Source organism: Fusarium coffeatum, assembly GCF_003316985.1.
Source record: "Fusarium coffeatum strain FIESC_28 chromosome Unknown BRIP53273_contig_174, whole genome shotgun sequence".
In the NCBI taxonomy this organism is placed as follows: domain Eukaryota; kingdom Fungi; phylum Ascomycota; class Sordariomycetes; order Hypocreales; family Nectriaceae; genus Fusarium; species Fusarium coffeatum.
This window is the reverse complement of record NW_022157967.1, coordinates 148,591-161,643: the sequence shown is the minus strand read 5'-3', so window position 1 is coordinate 161,643 and position 13,053 is coordinate 148,591. Positions and strand designations below refer to the sequence as shown.

At 50.7% G+C, this 13,053-nt stretch overlaps 4 protein-coding genes across 4 annotated transcripts; 3 read left to right on the top strand and 1 right to left on the bottom strand.

The window, feature by feature from the left end:
- Positions 1 to 2,196: 2,196 nt before the first annotated feature.
- On the top strand, positions 2,197 to 5,049 carry FIESC28_07788 (uncharacterized protein; the record flags this gene model as incomplete). Its single annotated transcript, XM_031161928.1, has 1 exon — positions 2,197 to 5,049. The coding sequence occupies one exon, from the start codon at positions 2,197 to 2,199 to the stop codon at positions 5,047 to 5,049; it is 2,853 nt and encodes a 950-aa protein (XP_031014044.1).
- Positions 5,050 to 5,936: 887 nt separating this feature from the next.
- On the top strand, positions 5,937 to 7,091 carry FIESC28_07787 (uncharacterized protein; the record flags this gene model as incomplete). Its single annotated transcript, XM_031161927.1, has 3 exons — positions 5,937 to 6,062; positions 6,613 to 6,864; positions 6,930 to 7,091. The coding sequence occupies 3 exons, from the start codon at positions 5,937 to 5,939 to the stop codon at positions 7,089 to 7,091; spliced, it is 540 nt and encodes a 179-aa protein (XP_031014043.1).
- Positions 7,092 to 7,908: 817 nt separating this feature from the next.
- Positions 7,909 to 11,466, top strand: FIESC28_07786 (uncharacterized protein; the record flags this gene model as incomplete). The annotated part of the gene is made up of 4 exons (XM_031161926.1): positions 7,909 to 7,917; positions 7,979 to 8,086; positions 8,138 to 9,078; positions 9,123 to 11,466. The coding sequence occupies 4 exons, from the start codon at positions 7,909 to 7,911 to the stop codon at positions 11,464 to 11,466; spliced, it is 3,402 nt and encodes a 1,133-aa protein (XP_031014042.1).
- Positions 11,467 to 11,731: 265 nt separating this feature from the next.
- Positions 11,732 to 12,943, bottom strand: FIESC28_07785 (uncharacterized protein; the record flags this gene model as incomplete). Its single annotated transcript, XM_031161925.1, has 1 exon — positions 11,732 to 12,943. The coding sequence occupies one exon, from the start codon at positions 12,941 to 12,943 to the stop codon at positions 11,732 to 11,734; it is 1,212 nt and encodes a 403-aa protein (XP_031014041.1).
- Between the last annotated feature and the right edge of the window lie 110 nt (positions 12,944 to 13,053).

Here is a 13,053-nt window from a genome sequence, read left to right as displayed (position 1 = left end):
TCATGGGGCCTTGCAGAATGATGTGCAGTGCAGTCTTTGGACTGGCTTGGCTGTCGAGTCTTCCATATACATGTCGAATTTTGGGAACAAGACTCGCTTCGTTCCGTCGTCTCATTCTCATTGCAACTCTGGGTCTTTGCCGTGCCCTTGTCGTGCAGGTTGAAGACCCCAGGACACAGTTAACCAATCCATGTTGTTCTAAAATCTTTCCCCTTGAGCCAACTCAGAGCCTTTCCCACAATGGGCAGCCCGTGACGCCCACGACGTCAGCGAATCCCCTTCCAAGGCATTGGCTGCAGTTCCAAATCTCAGAGGACGACAGCCTAGAGATTAACGTTTGGGGGCGATTGCCTGCCTGATTCGTCCATCTTGGTCCGACATGTGTCTATCGGAGTGTACCGAGGAAAGGGTTTGCCTTGATATCAGTGCTAAGTTAGAGTACAGTAGTGATGATTTACCGTAAGATGAGGCTGGAATTGGCGATGGTCTTTTCCTTTGCATTGCGGAGAAGCCCTACTATGTACAGTAAGAGCAGCACGGCAGAGCCGGGGTGAACCCTGGCCAATGCTGGCTCGTCTAACAGAGCTTGTAAGCGATGGCGTGCGCACGCGATGTGTTGCATTTGTTCATGTTGTTGATGTACTATCGAGATGAAGGTCAATGGCAGGAAACAGACACAGTCTTGTTGAGCCATTGGGTATCAGGTCATCAAAGGGGTAGATTTGCAAACAAGTGTCGGCGCTTTTGTCAACGATTGGAATCACTCAGTCAATGTCCTTGTGACGAATGTGGACAAAGACTTTAGTTCCTGCCAATTACTTGAGTTCTTTCGCCTCATCTCATCTCTGCTAAAAAGCAGGGTTCACACAGTACAGCGCACGGTGTGTTTCATGGTGGAGCATGTGACTCCTCTTCAGTTGCCGGTTGTTTTTACTTGAGAAAAACTCATGACGGCGCATTTGCTAGTAGACGCTTTCACAAGCTGAAGTTTTAAACCTGATGATCATTCTAAAGGTAATGGCAAACTCAATGAGTGCTATGACGGGTCTATAGGCAGATCGTTGGCTTGTAGACAAACCAGCCAAGCAGCCCAGCATAGCGCCTCATCTTGACCAACTCAACCTTGTTCCTGGGTACCTGATCCGTTGGCATTTCAAGACGCCAAAATCTCCCAGAAGCGGAATCTTGTCTGGTAGACGATCCACTTTGAAGATCTAGACATTTAGAACGAAGCCATCGTTAAGAGTAAGTGAACGTGTAGATACTATGACAGGGTCATCATTGTCAACTTCAGCTCTCATCAGCACAACTCCACTGATATCGGATCCCCTTTGACGCGCCTTTAGCGCGCACTTTGGAATAAGCTGGCCCCAACTGCCCCAATTGCGCCCCATCTCATGCGTCTCAAAGTGCCATCCATTGGCAGCTGGAGCTTTGAGATCATGCGAGCCACTAAGACTACAGTGGATTCCAGCACTCTTAGAGCGTCAGAAACAGCCGCGAAGGCACAGTGTGAGTCTTGGCCCCCGCTATTCCCGTTCCCGTCCATCCTTCCATTATCCTTTTTGCGTTCGGCCACTCCATTCCTCTCTGTTTCTTTCAATACCTCGATTCTTCCACAAGCACGAGCCGGGCTTTGACAGCCAAAAAATCTCCTTACCTCCACCAACAACAACCCTACCTTGCATTACTTTTTTTTTCTCTTCCTTTGCCGTCCAACATTTTGTATCTATCCACTTCCAAAATCCCACTGTAAACCACGTCGTAACCAGTCAAAATTCGTTGCAACATTACCTGCTCTCTGCGGCCCCCCGGCCGATCTTAGCAGGTTTTGCTTGTTGAAGTTGACTTTGACGGTAGTTCCCCTCTTCTGTCGTCGCCCTTATCATTTGATCATAGCCTTGTCCTGTCTTGTCGTGTCTTGTTCCACGACCGTTCACAATTCGGATGCACATGTCGGTCTCGAACTCTCTTAACGCAACGGCCCGCCTTCCAACTTTACCTTCTATCTTCCCGAGATCCGTTCTTCTACCCGTCGCATCGTGTTAAAAAAAAACGGCCGAGACGCCATATCGCTCGAGTCGCCAACTTCCAGTACCAAGCCCTTGACTTTGAAAGGCTTGTCCCGGCTGCCGGCCCTGTTCCCACGTGGTTCTCGGGTTCGACAGACTGTGGCAGCAAGACAAGTCGTTGCGCATGCCTCGCGCTCCAGGTTCGAGTAAGCGACAGCAAGGTGCCGCCAACCATCGCGACAATCGCCATGAGAATGGGCTTGTAGGTCCTGCAAAGCGTTCCAACGACAAGAAGGGCTCAGGGCAGCTCGATAGCCCTGCCCGACGATCTGACCAAGGTGCCTCCGGAGCCCCTGGACAGTCAACACCTGTCAATGGTCATGCCAACAGCCCGTACAAGCAGAGTGTCTATGATGCATCCAACGACTCCCGAACCGACGACAACCGCCGCTCCTCCCTCGACGCTGTCTCCGAGATGTCTTCCGATTCAAGCAACACCAACGGCCTTAGTGGTGTCGACGCTGGCCATCGCCAGATCGACGTCAATGCCATGAAGAACGCTGATGTCCACCGCGACTCGGGACCATTCGACCTCGCAACTACTGTTCTCAAGTCGCTCCCTATTCAGGACACGCTCGCTATTCTTATTATCCTGATGCATGTTCCATCGCTCTCGCTTACCGTTATATATACCATCTTTACGTTCCTTACCTTTGTTCCTCCCGTCACCACCAGTTCAGGCATGAACATCAACCTTGCCGAGATTTTTGACGGCAACTCTACAATGCCCTCTCTTGTGACAGTTTTATGCGTCGATTTTTTCTTCCTTCTGATATGGCTCTTTCTGTGGGGTCCAATCCAAGACGCTATCTTGGACTTTGCCAAGCCAGTTATTGCTATCACTTTAGGAGGGGGAACGAGTGCAAGAGATGGAACCTCCAGGGGACTTACCACCTGCTTCACATGGGTGATAGGCCACCATTTGCTCCGGGGGACCAAGGCCCATTGGGGTCGTGTGGCTCGACACATACCGGAGCACTGGCGGCTACCCCATGTTTTCAGCAATTCACTTGATTCTGCTTCCAGCGCATACGATAAAATGAGTGCCTACGGTTGGGTCCGAAGTGTTCTAGCTATACACATTCTGACTCAAGGCATCGTACGATACATCCGAGAATGGTATCTGAGGCGTGAAAAAGCCAACGCTTCCGTTGGCGCCAGCGACCCGGAGGCCGGAAAACCACCAAGCGTGGCTGGAGACACGGCCAATGAAGGAGGATTCGCAACGCCTGATACTGAAACAGGATTATCGTCCACGTCTACGGTACCCACAAGCAAAAAAAGAAGAAAGCAAAGCACTCAAGTTCGTCTTCAGCAGCCCTTATGGGCGGCATTAGCAAGCACCAAAATTGTGGTTGTGAAGGAGTATGAGCTGTCCCATGCAGCTTCAGAGTCAGCAGGGACTAATGCTACCGATATTCACAATCTTGGCAATGCTCCGTTCAACAATCAGCCCAACCAAATTTGGATTTCCTACATTGGCAGCGACGAAGTATGCTTTAACACTAGCTATTTCCCCGAAATCGACGACGACGAGACCCGCTCGGTTGAATCATCGGGCGAAGATTCGAGACCAGCCAATATCGATACCTCGAAGCCATTCTATGTCAGAGTTAACAACGCTGTTTGGCAACCTACACGCATGTTCCCAATCGACGAGTCTCCCGAAGAGTCTCAAGGAGGCGTGAGATGGACGGGCGATATCTACGGACTCAGGCCTGCGTCTAAATATGTCTGTGAATTTGTTGACAGCCAAACTGACGAGGTTCTGTTCTCAACCAGTATCAGAACCGTTCAAGCCACTCAGCGAGAGGCAGATGGCGTTCCGCCACCTGTTGCCAACGGCCAACGATCTCTTCACCCGGACTCCCCTGCCACGACTTTACGAACATCGATTGCCGCAGTTGAAGCCAAACTTAGCGAAGAAAAGCTCCGTCTCAAGAATCTGCGAAAGGAATACAAGAACCGCGCCAACACCCTGCGAAAGGACAATGAGGCAACGGACAATCAGCTCTCCTCGGCCGGAAACCATGACGAAAAGTATCGGCAGAAGATTCGTCAGCAAGAAACCCAGAAAGCCCAAGCAGAGCGTGACACCCAGCAGCTTACTGAGCAACTGAAGAACTTTGATACTGCTCCTGAACTTGCCGAACGCAAGAAGAAGGTTGAGAAGCAGTACAGTAGCGAGAAGAAAGTTTTTGAGACAGCACAGAAGGCCTTCAAGGAATACAAAGCTGGACTGGAGAAGGAGATCAAAGCCAAGGAAGTCGAGAAGTCGAATCTTAATACTCGTCGAAACAAGGTCGCCACACGTATTGCCAAGGTTGAGAACGAGCTTGCCAACATCGCCGATGCAAACAACCGTGGCCTGGACGAGGCGGAGCGACGCAATCAGGAGCGTTCTCACTGGCAGGGCCATGTCGCTGGTATCGAAGCTAACTACAACGAGCGACTGGCTCATGTTCGTGCCAATAATGCTGGTAAGAGCGAAGAGATTCGACACCTGCAAATGCAGTTGCAGAGCATGCACGATTTTATGAGCTCAGGCAATGGCATGCCCTACGATATGATGCCTCCTCTCGACGCGGGTCACCCGCACCTTGGCCCACCTTTCCAGCCTACGACTTCGAGTACTTGGAATCCTGATCCCACGGCTCCTCCTCACTACCCAACTGGACACTGGACCGCTTCAGACAACATGCTCCCATCGGTTTCTGCTCCTACGCTCCCTTCTCTGTCCCCGTGGCAGCCTCCCCCAACCGCCCCACCGTTCGAGCCCCGTATGACTCGTTCTCGAGGACGCAGCTCAAGCATGCTTAGTAACATCAGCGGCTTCACGCAGTCGAGCGGCGAAGAGTACGCATCTCCGCCTATGGACTCCCACCGAGTCAAGCACATCTGGGCGAGTCGCACCAAGGCCAGCGGTGGTGGTAGCAGCGGCAGCGGCAGCAATGGTGATCCGACAAGCCCCAGATGAGCACAATACAGGCATGATACGTGCTGGAATGGAGATTTTGGCTGATTTGGAATGGGTGATCTATGACCATTGTAGAAGGATAGTGGCTATTGGTTCAACTTCGGCAGGCTAGGCTGTTGGATAGCGCTTTAGTGAATAAAAGTAGTGCTCTTGTTACAGTCCTTTATCTGTTGAACTATGGTGTTCTTTGTAGTGGCGATGACCTGTGCCCTCTGTGATGCTTAAGAGATCAACCACCACAGCCAACTGCCGCGGCGGCTTTCAGCAAAGGAAACATGATGACAGTAGAGGTTGTTTCGTGATGATACGGTAAGACTGACGAACAAAGAGTTCTTCATTGTTCCTGCAGATCATGCTGGTACACGGTCCGATGTGTCTGATTGAGTTATAGGAGGTCAGCCAGGGGTATGCCGTTGAGGAAGTGGTGATACTCAGTGAGCTTGTCTCCCTTATCCCTTAACCGTCGGATCTATACATCTACCTATCTAAAAGTACGTAGGTAGGCACTCACTAAGCACAATATTAAGTTGGATAGATAGATCTGTAGAAACATACCTAAAGAGCTTAACCGCAGCACCTAGATAGGGGGGCACCGGGGGGTGCTGGTCGTACACTTCGCTGCCAGTTACTGCCAGCTGCCAATGACCGGCATTCATTCACCTTGGTTGTTTTTCACACCCCGAACTGCATACTGGAGGACCACCTTAGCCATCAGTTGAGGGCACTGGCACTGGCGCGCACGCGAGTGTTTGGAGAGCTTCCATTGACAACTACTCCCCATCTCCTCTCCTCTCATCTCCTTGCATTTCTTTTCCCTTTTATATTCATCACTCGGTCTTTGTTCTCTACCTTAATCAGCACATTCCCTCACAAGCCTTCCTATCAAGATGCCACGACTCAGACTTTCTATCCGCCAACGTGCTGCCATCGCTGCGGCCATGGCTGATGCCAAAGGCCAGGATGCTAAAAGCCAGGATGCTAAAATGGATAGCGCGGAGGCGCATCTTCATCAGGTATGTCTGCTCCTTTCTTTTCCCATCCATCCTCGACTGCACTTCCCTCGGAGCCCCTTCTTCCCAGCACGAGAACCAGAAGGGCCTTCGGCTGTATTCTAGGTGCTTCTTTGAGCACCTCTAAGCCCAGCTTGGATCTACAGCTTGAGTCGCTTCCAGATACTTCAAGTCAAACCCCTAGATATTGCTCGGCCGAGGCTATTATTCGAATCCTTTATTTGAATCCCTTATACTCAAATTCTCCATGGGAAAGAGTTTGACTCGTCGAGGATCACGATATCTTCCAGGCTCAGCCTGGGTCCCCCTAATCTTGAGTATCGCGGGTCTCGTCCAGTCTATTTATGGGCGTACAGCTCATACTGTCTTTAAGATTCGTCTTGGACTTAGGTATTGCTTCGGCATATCGCATGAGGGCTGCCAGCAGGTCATCGACTGAAATGCGCTGGGACTGGAAAGCAGGGTTCAGTAGTTGCGGCACGAGAAGACCCAAAGTGTATATCGAGGTGCAGACATACTCAGCTTAGAACCCTTAGCTGACGGATGTGACTAGCAGGAACCACCCCTTGAACAAGTCGATACCTTCCTTGAAGCCATGCAAATCCAGGCGCAGATTGAGAAGTATCGTCAGGATATCGCTGAGAATGAGAAGATGCGCACAGACACTGTCAACAAAGTCAAAATTCTCGAGAATGATAGGGAGGCAGTGGATCAGGCAATTCGGGATAAATGCCACTGTGAGGATATACTCATCAAGGAGGACTTCGACCAGGTGGAAGGTCGAGGAGAAAAAATGAACAGGGAAGTAAGTATCTCATAGGCTTGAGTTTTCCCATGGGACTGCGGGCTAACATCTGGACTTTGTTACAGATCGACAACTTGTGCAAGACGGATTACTTTTTACTTGAGGCAATCGAAGACCTGCGTGAGACGATTTGGCTCCTGACCTTCAGGGCCACAGATCTGAGCACCGGAATGGCTGACATGCAGCGACGTCTCGATGATCTAAAGCTATCTATGTCCGCCAACTGATGGGCTATGGACGTCTATCGTTCACGAAGTGTTTGGGGATGAATGGATAAGATGTAATTCGATATGCAGCAGGACTAGAACCGTTAACAATGTATCTGGTACTGGAATGTTTTGAAATATTTCGCTTTGGAAATACTGGCAAGGGGCAGTTCGGCAGCTCTTTCTTACCGTCAACGGTCGGCAGTCAACGATGGATCGTTTCGTCAGTTGTGGGGAGGTTGAGAAGGATGTGAAATGGTGCTGGCTATGGTGTAACGGAAGATTTGGGCCTTGGTTCTTATGTCATGAGATTCAAACAATTTGCATTTAGTCTTTCGTCCCAAAGAAACCAAATTCATTGTCAAGTCCGATCCCAGTGAATACTGATGTTGTTCACGTTTTTGTGCAGCCATCCCCTTGCGATCTGAACGTGAGTGCAAGCTCCTATCAGGTATTGAAATGTCTAACAGATAAAGGGTGCGGTTCTTGAGTTGTCATATACGGGAACACCTTAAGCTAGGAACATGAGATGGAGCCAAAAGAAGATGACGAAAGCTTGCTTTCGAATGTTTTCTCAATCGAACATCTTCACCTCGATTCACTGTTCAAAGAATAGGGGTCGCAATTCCTACCCTGAACCATCAGCCACACCCCAGCAAAGCCACACAACGTCACGCCACATGTCCACTCAGTTGTCTGTCTAGTAGGTACTGTAACGACACAGGGGACGACAGCTCTTAACCCAACAACTTACTGCCAATCTGCGCGGTGCCGTTATGTGGTCAAGGTGACCTTATTTTCCTAGCTATAATCGCCGGGAGATGAATCCAACACCGCCATGGATTTCGTGAGTGTCTTGTCACCATCCGTCGCTGCAACCAGGACGTCCAGCTAATCGTCTTGCATAGTGGTCGCGCCTATTGAGCCCTCTCTCGTCTGGGGGCTCCCGCAAGGACCTTGGACAGGATCCTGCGAAACGACTGCACCGATTTGAAAAACAATACAGCCGCTTATTAGTGAGACACCAGCGGAAGTCGTCCACATCCGATAGGCACTAACCACTGCAGTCCGCCTGGAGAGCGTCGTCCAATTTGTCTCGAGATAGCGACGCTGCCGAAACCCTAGAAATCCGCCTCCAAGAACTCACCAATATTCTCAGCGACGAGAGCCGACGGCCGTTACCGCATCCATGTATCCAGTACTGCTCGATCAAGCAAATCTACGTTCCTATTGGCAAGATCGCCACGACCTCGTATAACGAATGGATCATTAAGGAGGCCGTCCTTTTCTTTGCGACTCTGATCGAAAGCGAAGAGGAAGCTTTTGTCGAGAACCAGACCTTCTCCGCCAGTCTGACAAACCTCCTCGTGCGAATCACCGGTCTAAACAGTGTGCGACTGGGCCTTGATACCGAGTCGCGCGTCGTCGAACTTGCCTTCAATATCACCACCAAGATTCGCCTGGACCCTAGTATTCTTCCAGCATGGTTCAAGACGCATCGCGGCGTAGCGCTCCAGAACAGGGAGAAGGACGACAACAATCGCGATACTTTTGTTGGGCGAACACAAAAGGCCGACTTTCCTCTCTTCTATATCCTCATGGACTACATTCACCATGAGGGAAAAGTCGGCGATTTTGCGCGAACAGGATTACTCTACATCATCGAAGCAGCGTCGAGTTCGGGACCTTTGGAACAATGGATTGTCGAAAGCGACCTGTCAACATTGATGGCGACAGGACTTGGCGCCTTGTACAGCCAACTGAGCCGCAAACTAGTCGTTGACCATCTTCCTCACAACCTACCCCCTATTCTCGCCTTTTCCGATTACGAACACCCTACATCCAACTACGAGGTGATTAGCTCATGCTCCCCCGAGTTTCAATCTCACCTTGAAGTTTTCCTATCACACCTGTTGTTCTGGCAAGACGTTCTGAACCACTGCCGGTCGGTTGAGGTCAAGTCGACTCTGCTGGAGCATTTTCAAGTCATTTTCTTACAACAGTTATTGTAAGCTACTCTACTCTTCATTGTGAGCTTTGCTGACAGATTAGATACCCCTCGCTGCTTGAGTCCTCTGATATCGACGGAGGTTCATCAGTCGCTGTTTTAACTTATCTTCGCCGTATCCTAGAATCTCTCGACCACCCTGACATGATCAATCTTATTCTCCACTACCTTCTAGCATTGCCTGATAATATTGCCTCCGCTCGACCTGGATCCAGCTCGTCTGTCAGTAAGGCTCGCAAGCGAAAGTCGATGGATCTAGCCACCATGTTGGCGGAAAGGGCAGAACCCGCTGCGACTCCTCTACTCTTCAACCTGGTCGATCTCATTCTTGCGTGTCTGAGATCACGGAACCAACAGACTATTCATGTTACGTTACAATTGGTGTCAGCCATTCTCAAGCGACATCACCGATATGCTATTATCACTCTTCTGAGAACCGATCATGTACCAGTGCAAAATGCTACGAGAACTGTCGGTGCTCAAGAGCAAGAAGTTGAGTTCTTCATGTCGTTGGCGGGGACAATAGGCGGCGAAGATGATTTTGATGAAGTATATCAGCTCGTCCTTCGAGATACTATGACTAAACTTGAGGCCCATCCTTGCTCGCTGAAGCTTGTGGCACCGAGGGCATCTACGAATAACCAACGGTTGCCCGACAGTCTCCCTGGCGCACCTAAGGATGTTGGAGACCATACTCTTCGGCCGGACGATCCTCTCCTCAACTCGCTGTTGGACCTTCTGGAAACATTCTTTGTTAATCAAGTAGAGACAAATCTCTCAGTGACAGAGACTCTTGTTGACTTGGCTATCTGTGGTTTTATGAAGATCGAAGGATGGTTGACACGCAATCCAAGCTCCTATATATATGAAGAGGCCGATAAAAAACATACGCCTGAAGGTCAGGAAGCCGCAGAGAGCGATGATGATGAGGACTTCGAAGACCTGCCGTCTCCAACTGCCGAGCAAAAACAACTCTTAGCTATGGAACAATGTCGCCAACGCCCGCAATGGTCTGAAGCTTCATTACCACGTGTTTATGGTGTCCTCAGACGATTGGAGGAGCAAGTAGCTTCTTACAAAAGGACCATTCCTCGCTTTGACGAGCTCGTGCAACAACGGCGCGACGCTTTCAGGACTGCGGATGCAATGTTACACCACGCGGGTCCTACACCAAGGCCGACCCCCATAAGTGAAGACCCCCCTGATCGGCGCAGCTTTGAAGAGATATCACGCAACACGTCGCCTTCCCGTCCATCGACGTTGGAAGGCCTAGCGCACCGTCTCCTATCTGAATTGGGAACCCCAAGCCGCTCCAATAGTCCGCGAGGACGTAAGGAACCTGGCCGCCCTCCTGGAAGCGGAAATGCGACACCCGGAAAATCCGGTCTAAGCTCTTCAAAGGAGGCGTCTCATAGTAGGGGACGAGGCACTTCGGGACGAAGCCATTCTCCGGGTAGGGTTCAAGATACTATCGACTCAGTACAAAAAGCAAGGGAGGAGGTGCTTGCTCGACAGATGGCAGAGTTTGCAGCTATGGACCAAACTATCCTCTCTAAGAAGGTGGGATTGCCGGAAGTCAAGGTTGAGCCTATTCCTGTCACATCCGACCAGAAGACAATTCCCAAACCAGCCGAAACCACAAAAGGAGAGGAGCACACTAAGGTGCCCACCAAGGAAATATCCACGGGGGAAATATCCGCTGAGCACGATGCCAAGAAGGGTGAGCCTGAGGGCTCTGCAACTGAACAAGATGAGCAACCCCCCGCCGAGGGCAAGCTGGATGAGGAGGCAAAGTCCGAAGCTGATGCGACTGAGGCTGAAGTCTCTGGAACCGAGCCAGTCGAGACTACACCTGTATCGACTGAGCCAGCTGAACCAAGCGAGTCAAAAATCGAGGACGTCGAGACCACCGAGGCCATCGAAGCTGCTGGGACCGAAGAAAGTGAACCTGCCAAGGAGCCAGAATCCCAAGAGCCTGAGGCCAAAGAAATCGAAACCAAGAAATCTGAGGCGAAGGAGCCGGATGCAGAGGGCCCTACAGAAGATTCTGAACCTGCAAAGGTTGAGGCGCAAGAACCTGAGATGAAGGACACTGAGATCGAAGAACCCGAAGTCAAAGAACCTGAGACCAAGGATACTGAGATTGAAGAAACTGAGATTGAAGACCGTGAAGTCGAAGAACCCCGTCCTGAGACTCCGCGACCGAGAGCTCGATCTGAAATTCCAGAACCAGAAACTCCTCAGCCTAGAGAGCAGAGAGAGAACACAACAACTGCGTCAGTCTCTCACGTTGTTACAAACGTCATCATTCTACAGTCCTTCCTCTTTGAGCTTGCTGCCCTCGTACAGGTCAGAGCAGGTCTATTCGACGAGGTGCGATTTGTGTAACGGGAAATTGGTTAGAAGGTGCATTAATTGGGGCGAGATCGAGGAGATTCTCACGATTCATGAGCAGATGGCATTGGTGCGATTGTTTGATAGACCGGGAGGGAAGGAATACTTATATATAATGGATACCGAGACCGTAGACTCGGGTCTGGTTGAACGTGACATCTCTCACGGTTTGTGGTTGTGGATCGTAACTTCGTGTAATTATTCATGTGAACCAACGCCGGCTATATATGCATACCTAAATATGTAACATAATTCAAGTCTATGGGTTCGTCTCGTCCCATTCTATCCATCTTCTAATAACACCATCAACAGCTTTGATGCCTTCTCTTGTGGCTTCCACCTCGAACCATTCGCGATGCTCTCTACCACAAGCTTCACATTTAGCCGCATCTGCCTTGAGTCCCAGGCCCGCAAGCTCTATGTGGACCAGGCGCTCTACACGGTGTACATGTTGCGTCATGTGAGGGACCACACCCGACGATTCTTGCGACCCTGGGAGGTAGGGATAATATCGCAGAATCTCAACTTCATGACCACACTGACGCTGCCACTGGTTCAATCGGCGCTGTACGTTTTGTGCGCGCCCAATCTTGAGAAGCATGGTGTTTCCAGATTTGGACGAATTCGCAGCCGCGAAACTCGATACAGCATTACTTGCGCTTCGAGAGCGTGACTGGTGATTTGGTGACGGGGGTGACAGCAGTGAGCGCGCTGCGTCAACGGGCGCAGCAGATGCGGCCGGAGATGTAGGCGTGAGCCAGAACATGTATATGAAGCCGGGCTCTTCTCCATTACCGAATGGACGGGCTAGTTCAGCCATAAGCGCCGAGGCGGTAGCGGCGTCTAAAGAGTCAGGGATGAAATCCTTGATGGTTGCTGTTTGCGAGCCTGTTGATTTGCGAGGTCGACGGGGTGACTTGCCGCCGGATGTGAGACTTTGCTTTGAGTTGTGCTTGGGTGGTACAGGTATGGAGTTGTTTTTCTGAACTGGACGTGGTTCTGGTCGTGATGGCCGTGAAGATTCATTATCTTCAACAGGGACCGAAAAGCAGAAACAGCAGAGCAAAGATTGCTTCGCTTGTGGTTTCGGGTTTGAACCGCTTGGTTTGCGACCCGAATCAACCCTCTCTTTTCCATGCTTCCTCTTCTCCTGCAAGTCTACCAATCCCAATCTATCCGTCAACGTATCCAAGCTTGTGCGCCCTTCCAAAATCGGCGTTGAAGTGGCTCGCGGCCCAGGACTCGAATGTGCCGACATATTCGCCTGTTCGCGATGCTGCCAGCAGTAAAGGGACTCATCGCGCGGGTCAGGGGTGACAGGACGTCCACGCTTATCGGTCTTGGGATTTTGCTGGGCGACGGGGCGACGACAAGGTCTTCCGTTGGAGGTTATACCGCGACATGTTCCGTCAGCGAGTTTGGAGTCGGTTCGATTGAGAAAGGACTCGGGAGTATTTGCGACGAAGGGCATTGTATTGTATTCTCAAATAGCGGTGTCGAACAATGGGGTTATGTCGAAGAGCAATGAAGAGTCGCGGTTGGAACTGTACACGGATCGAGGATTCTGTATATAAGATGGGA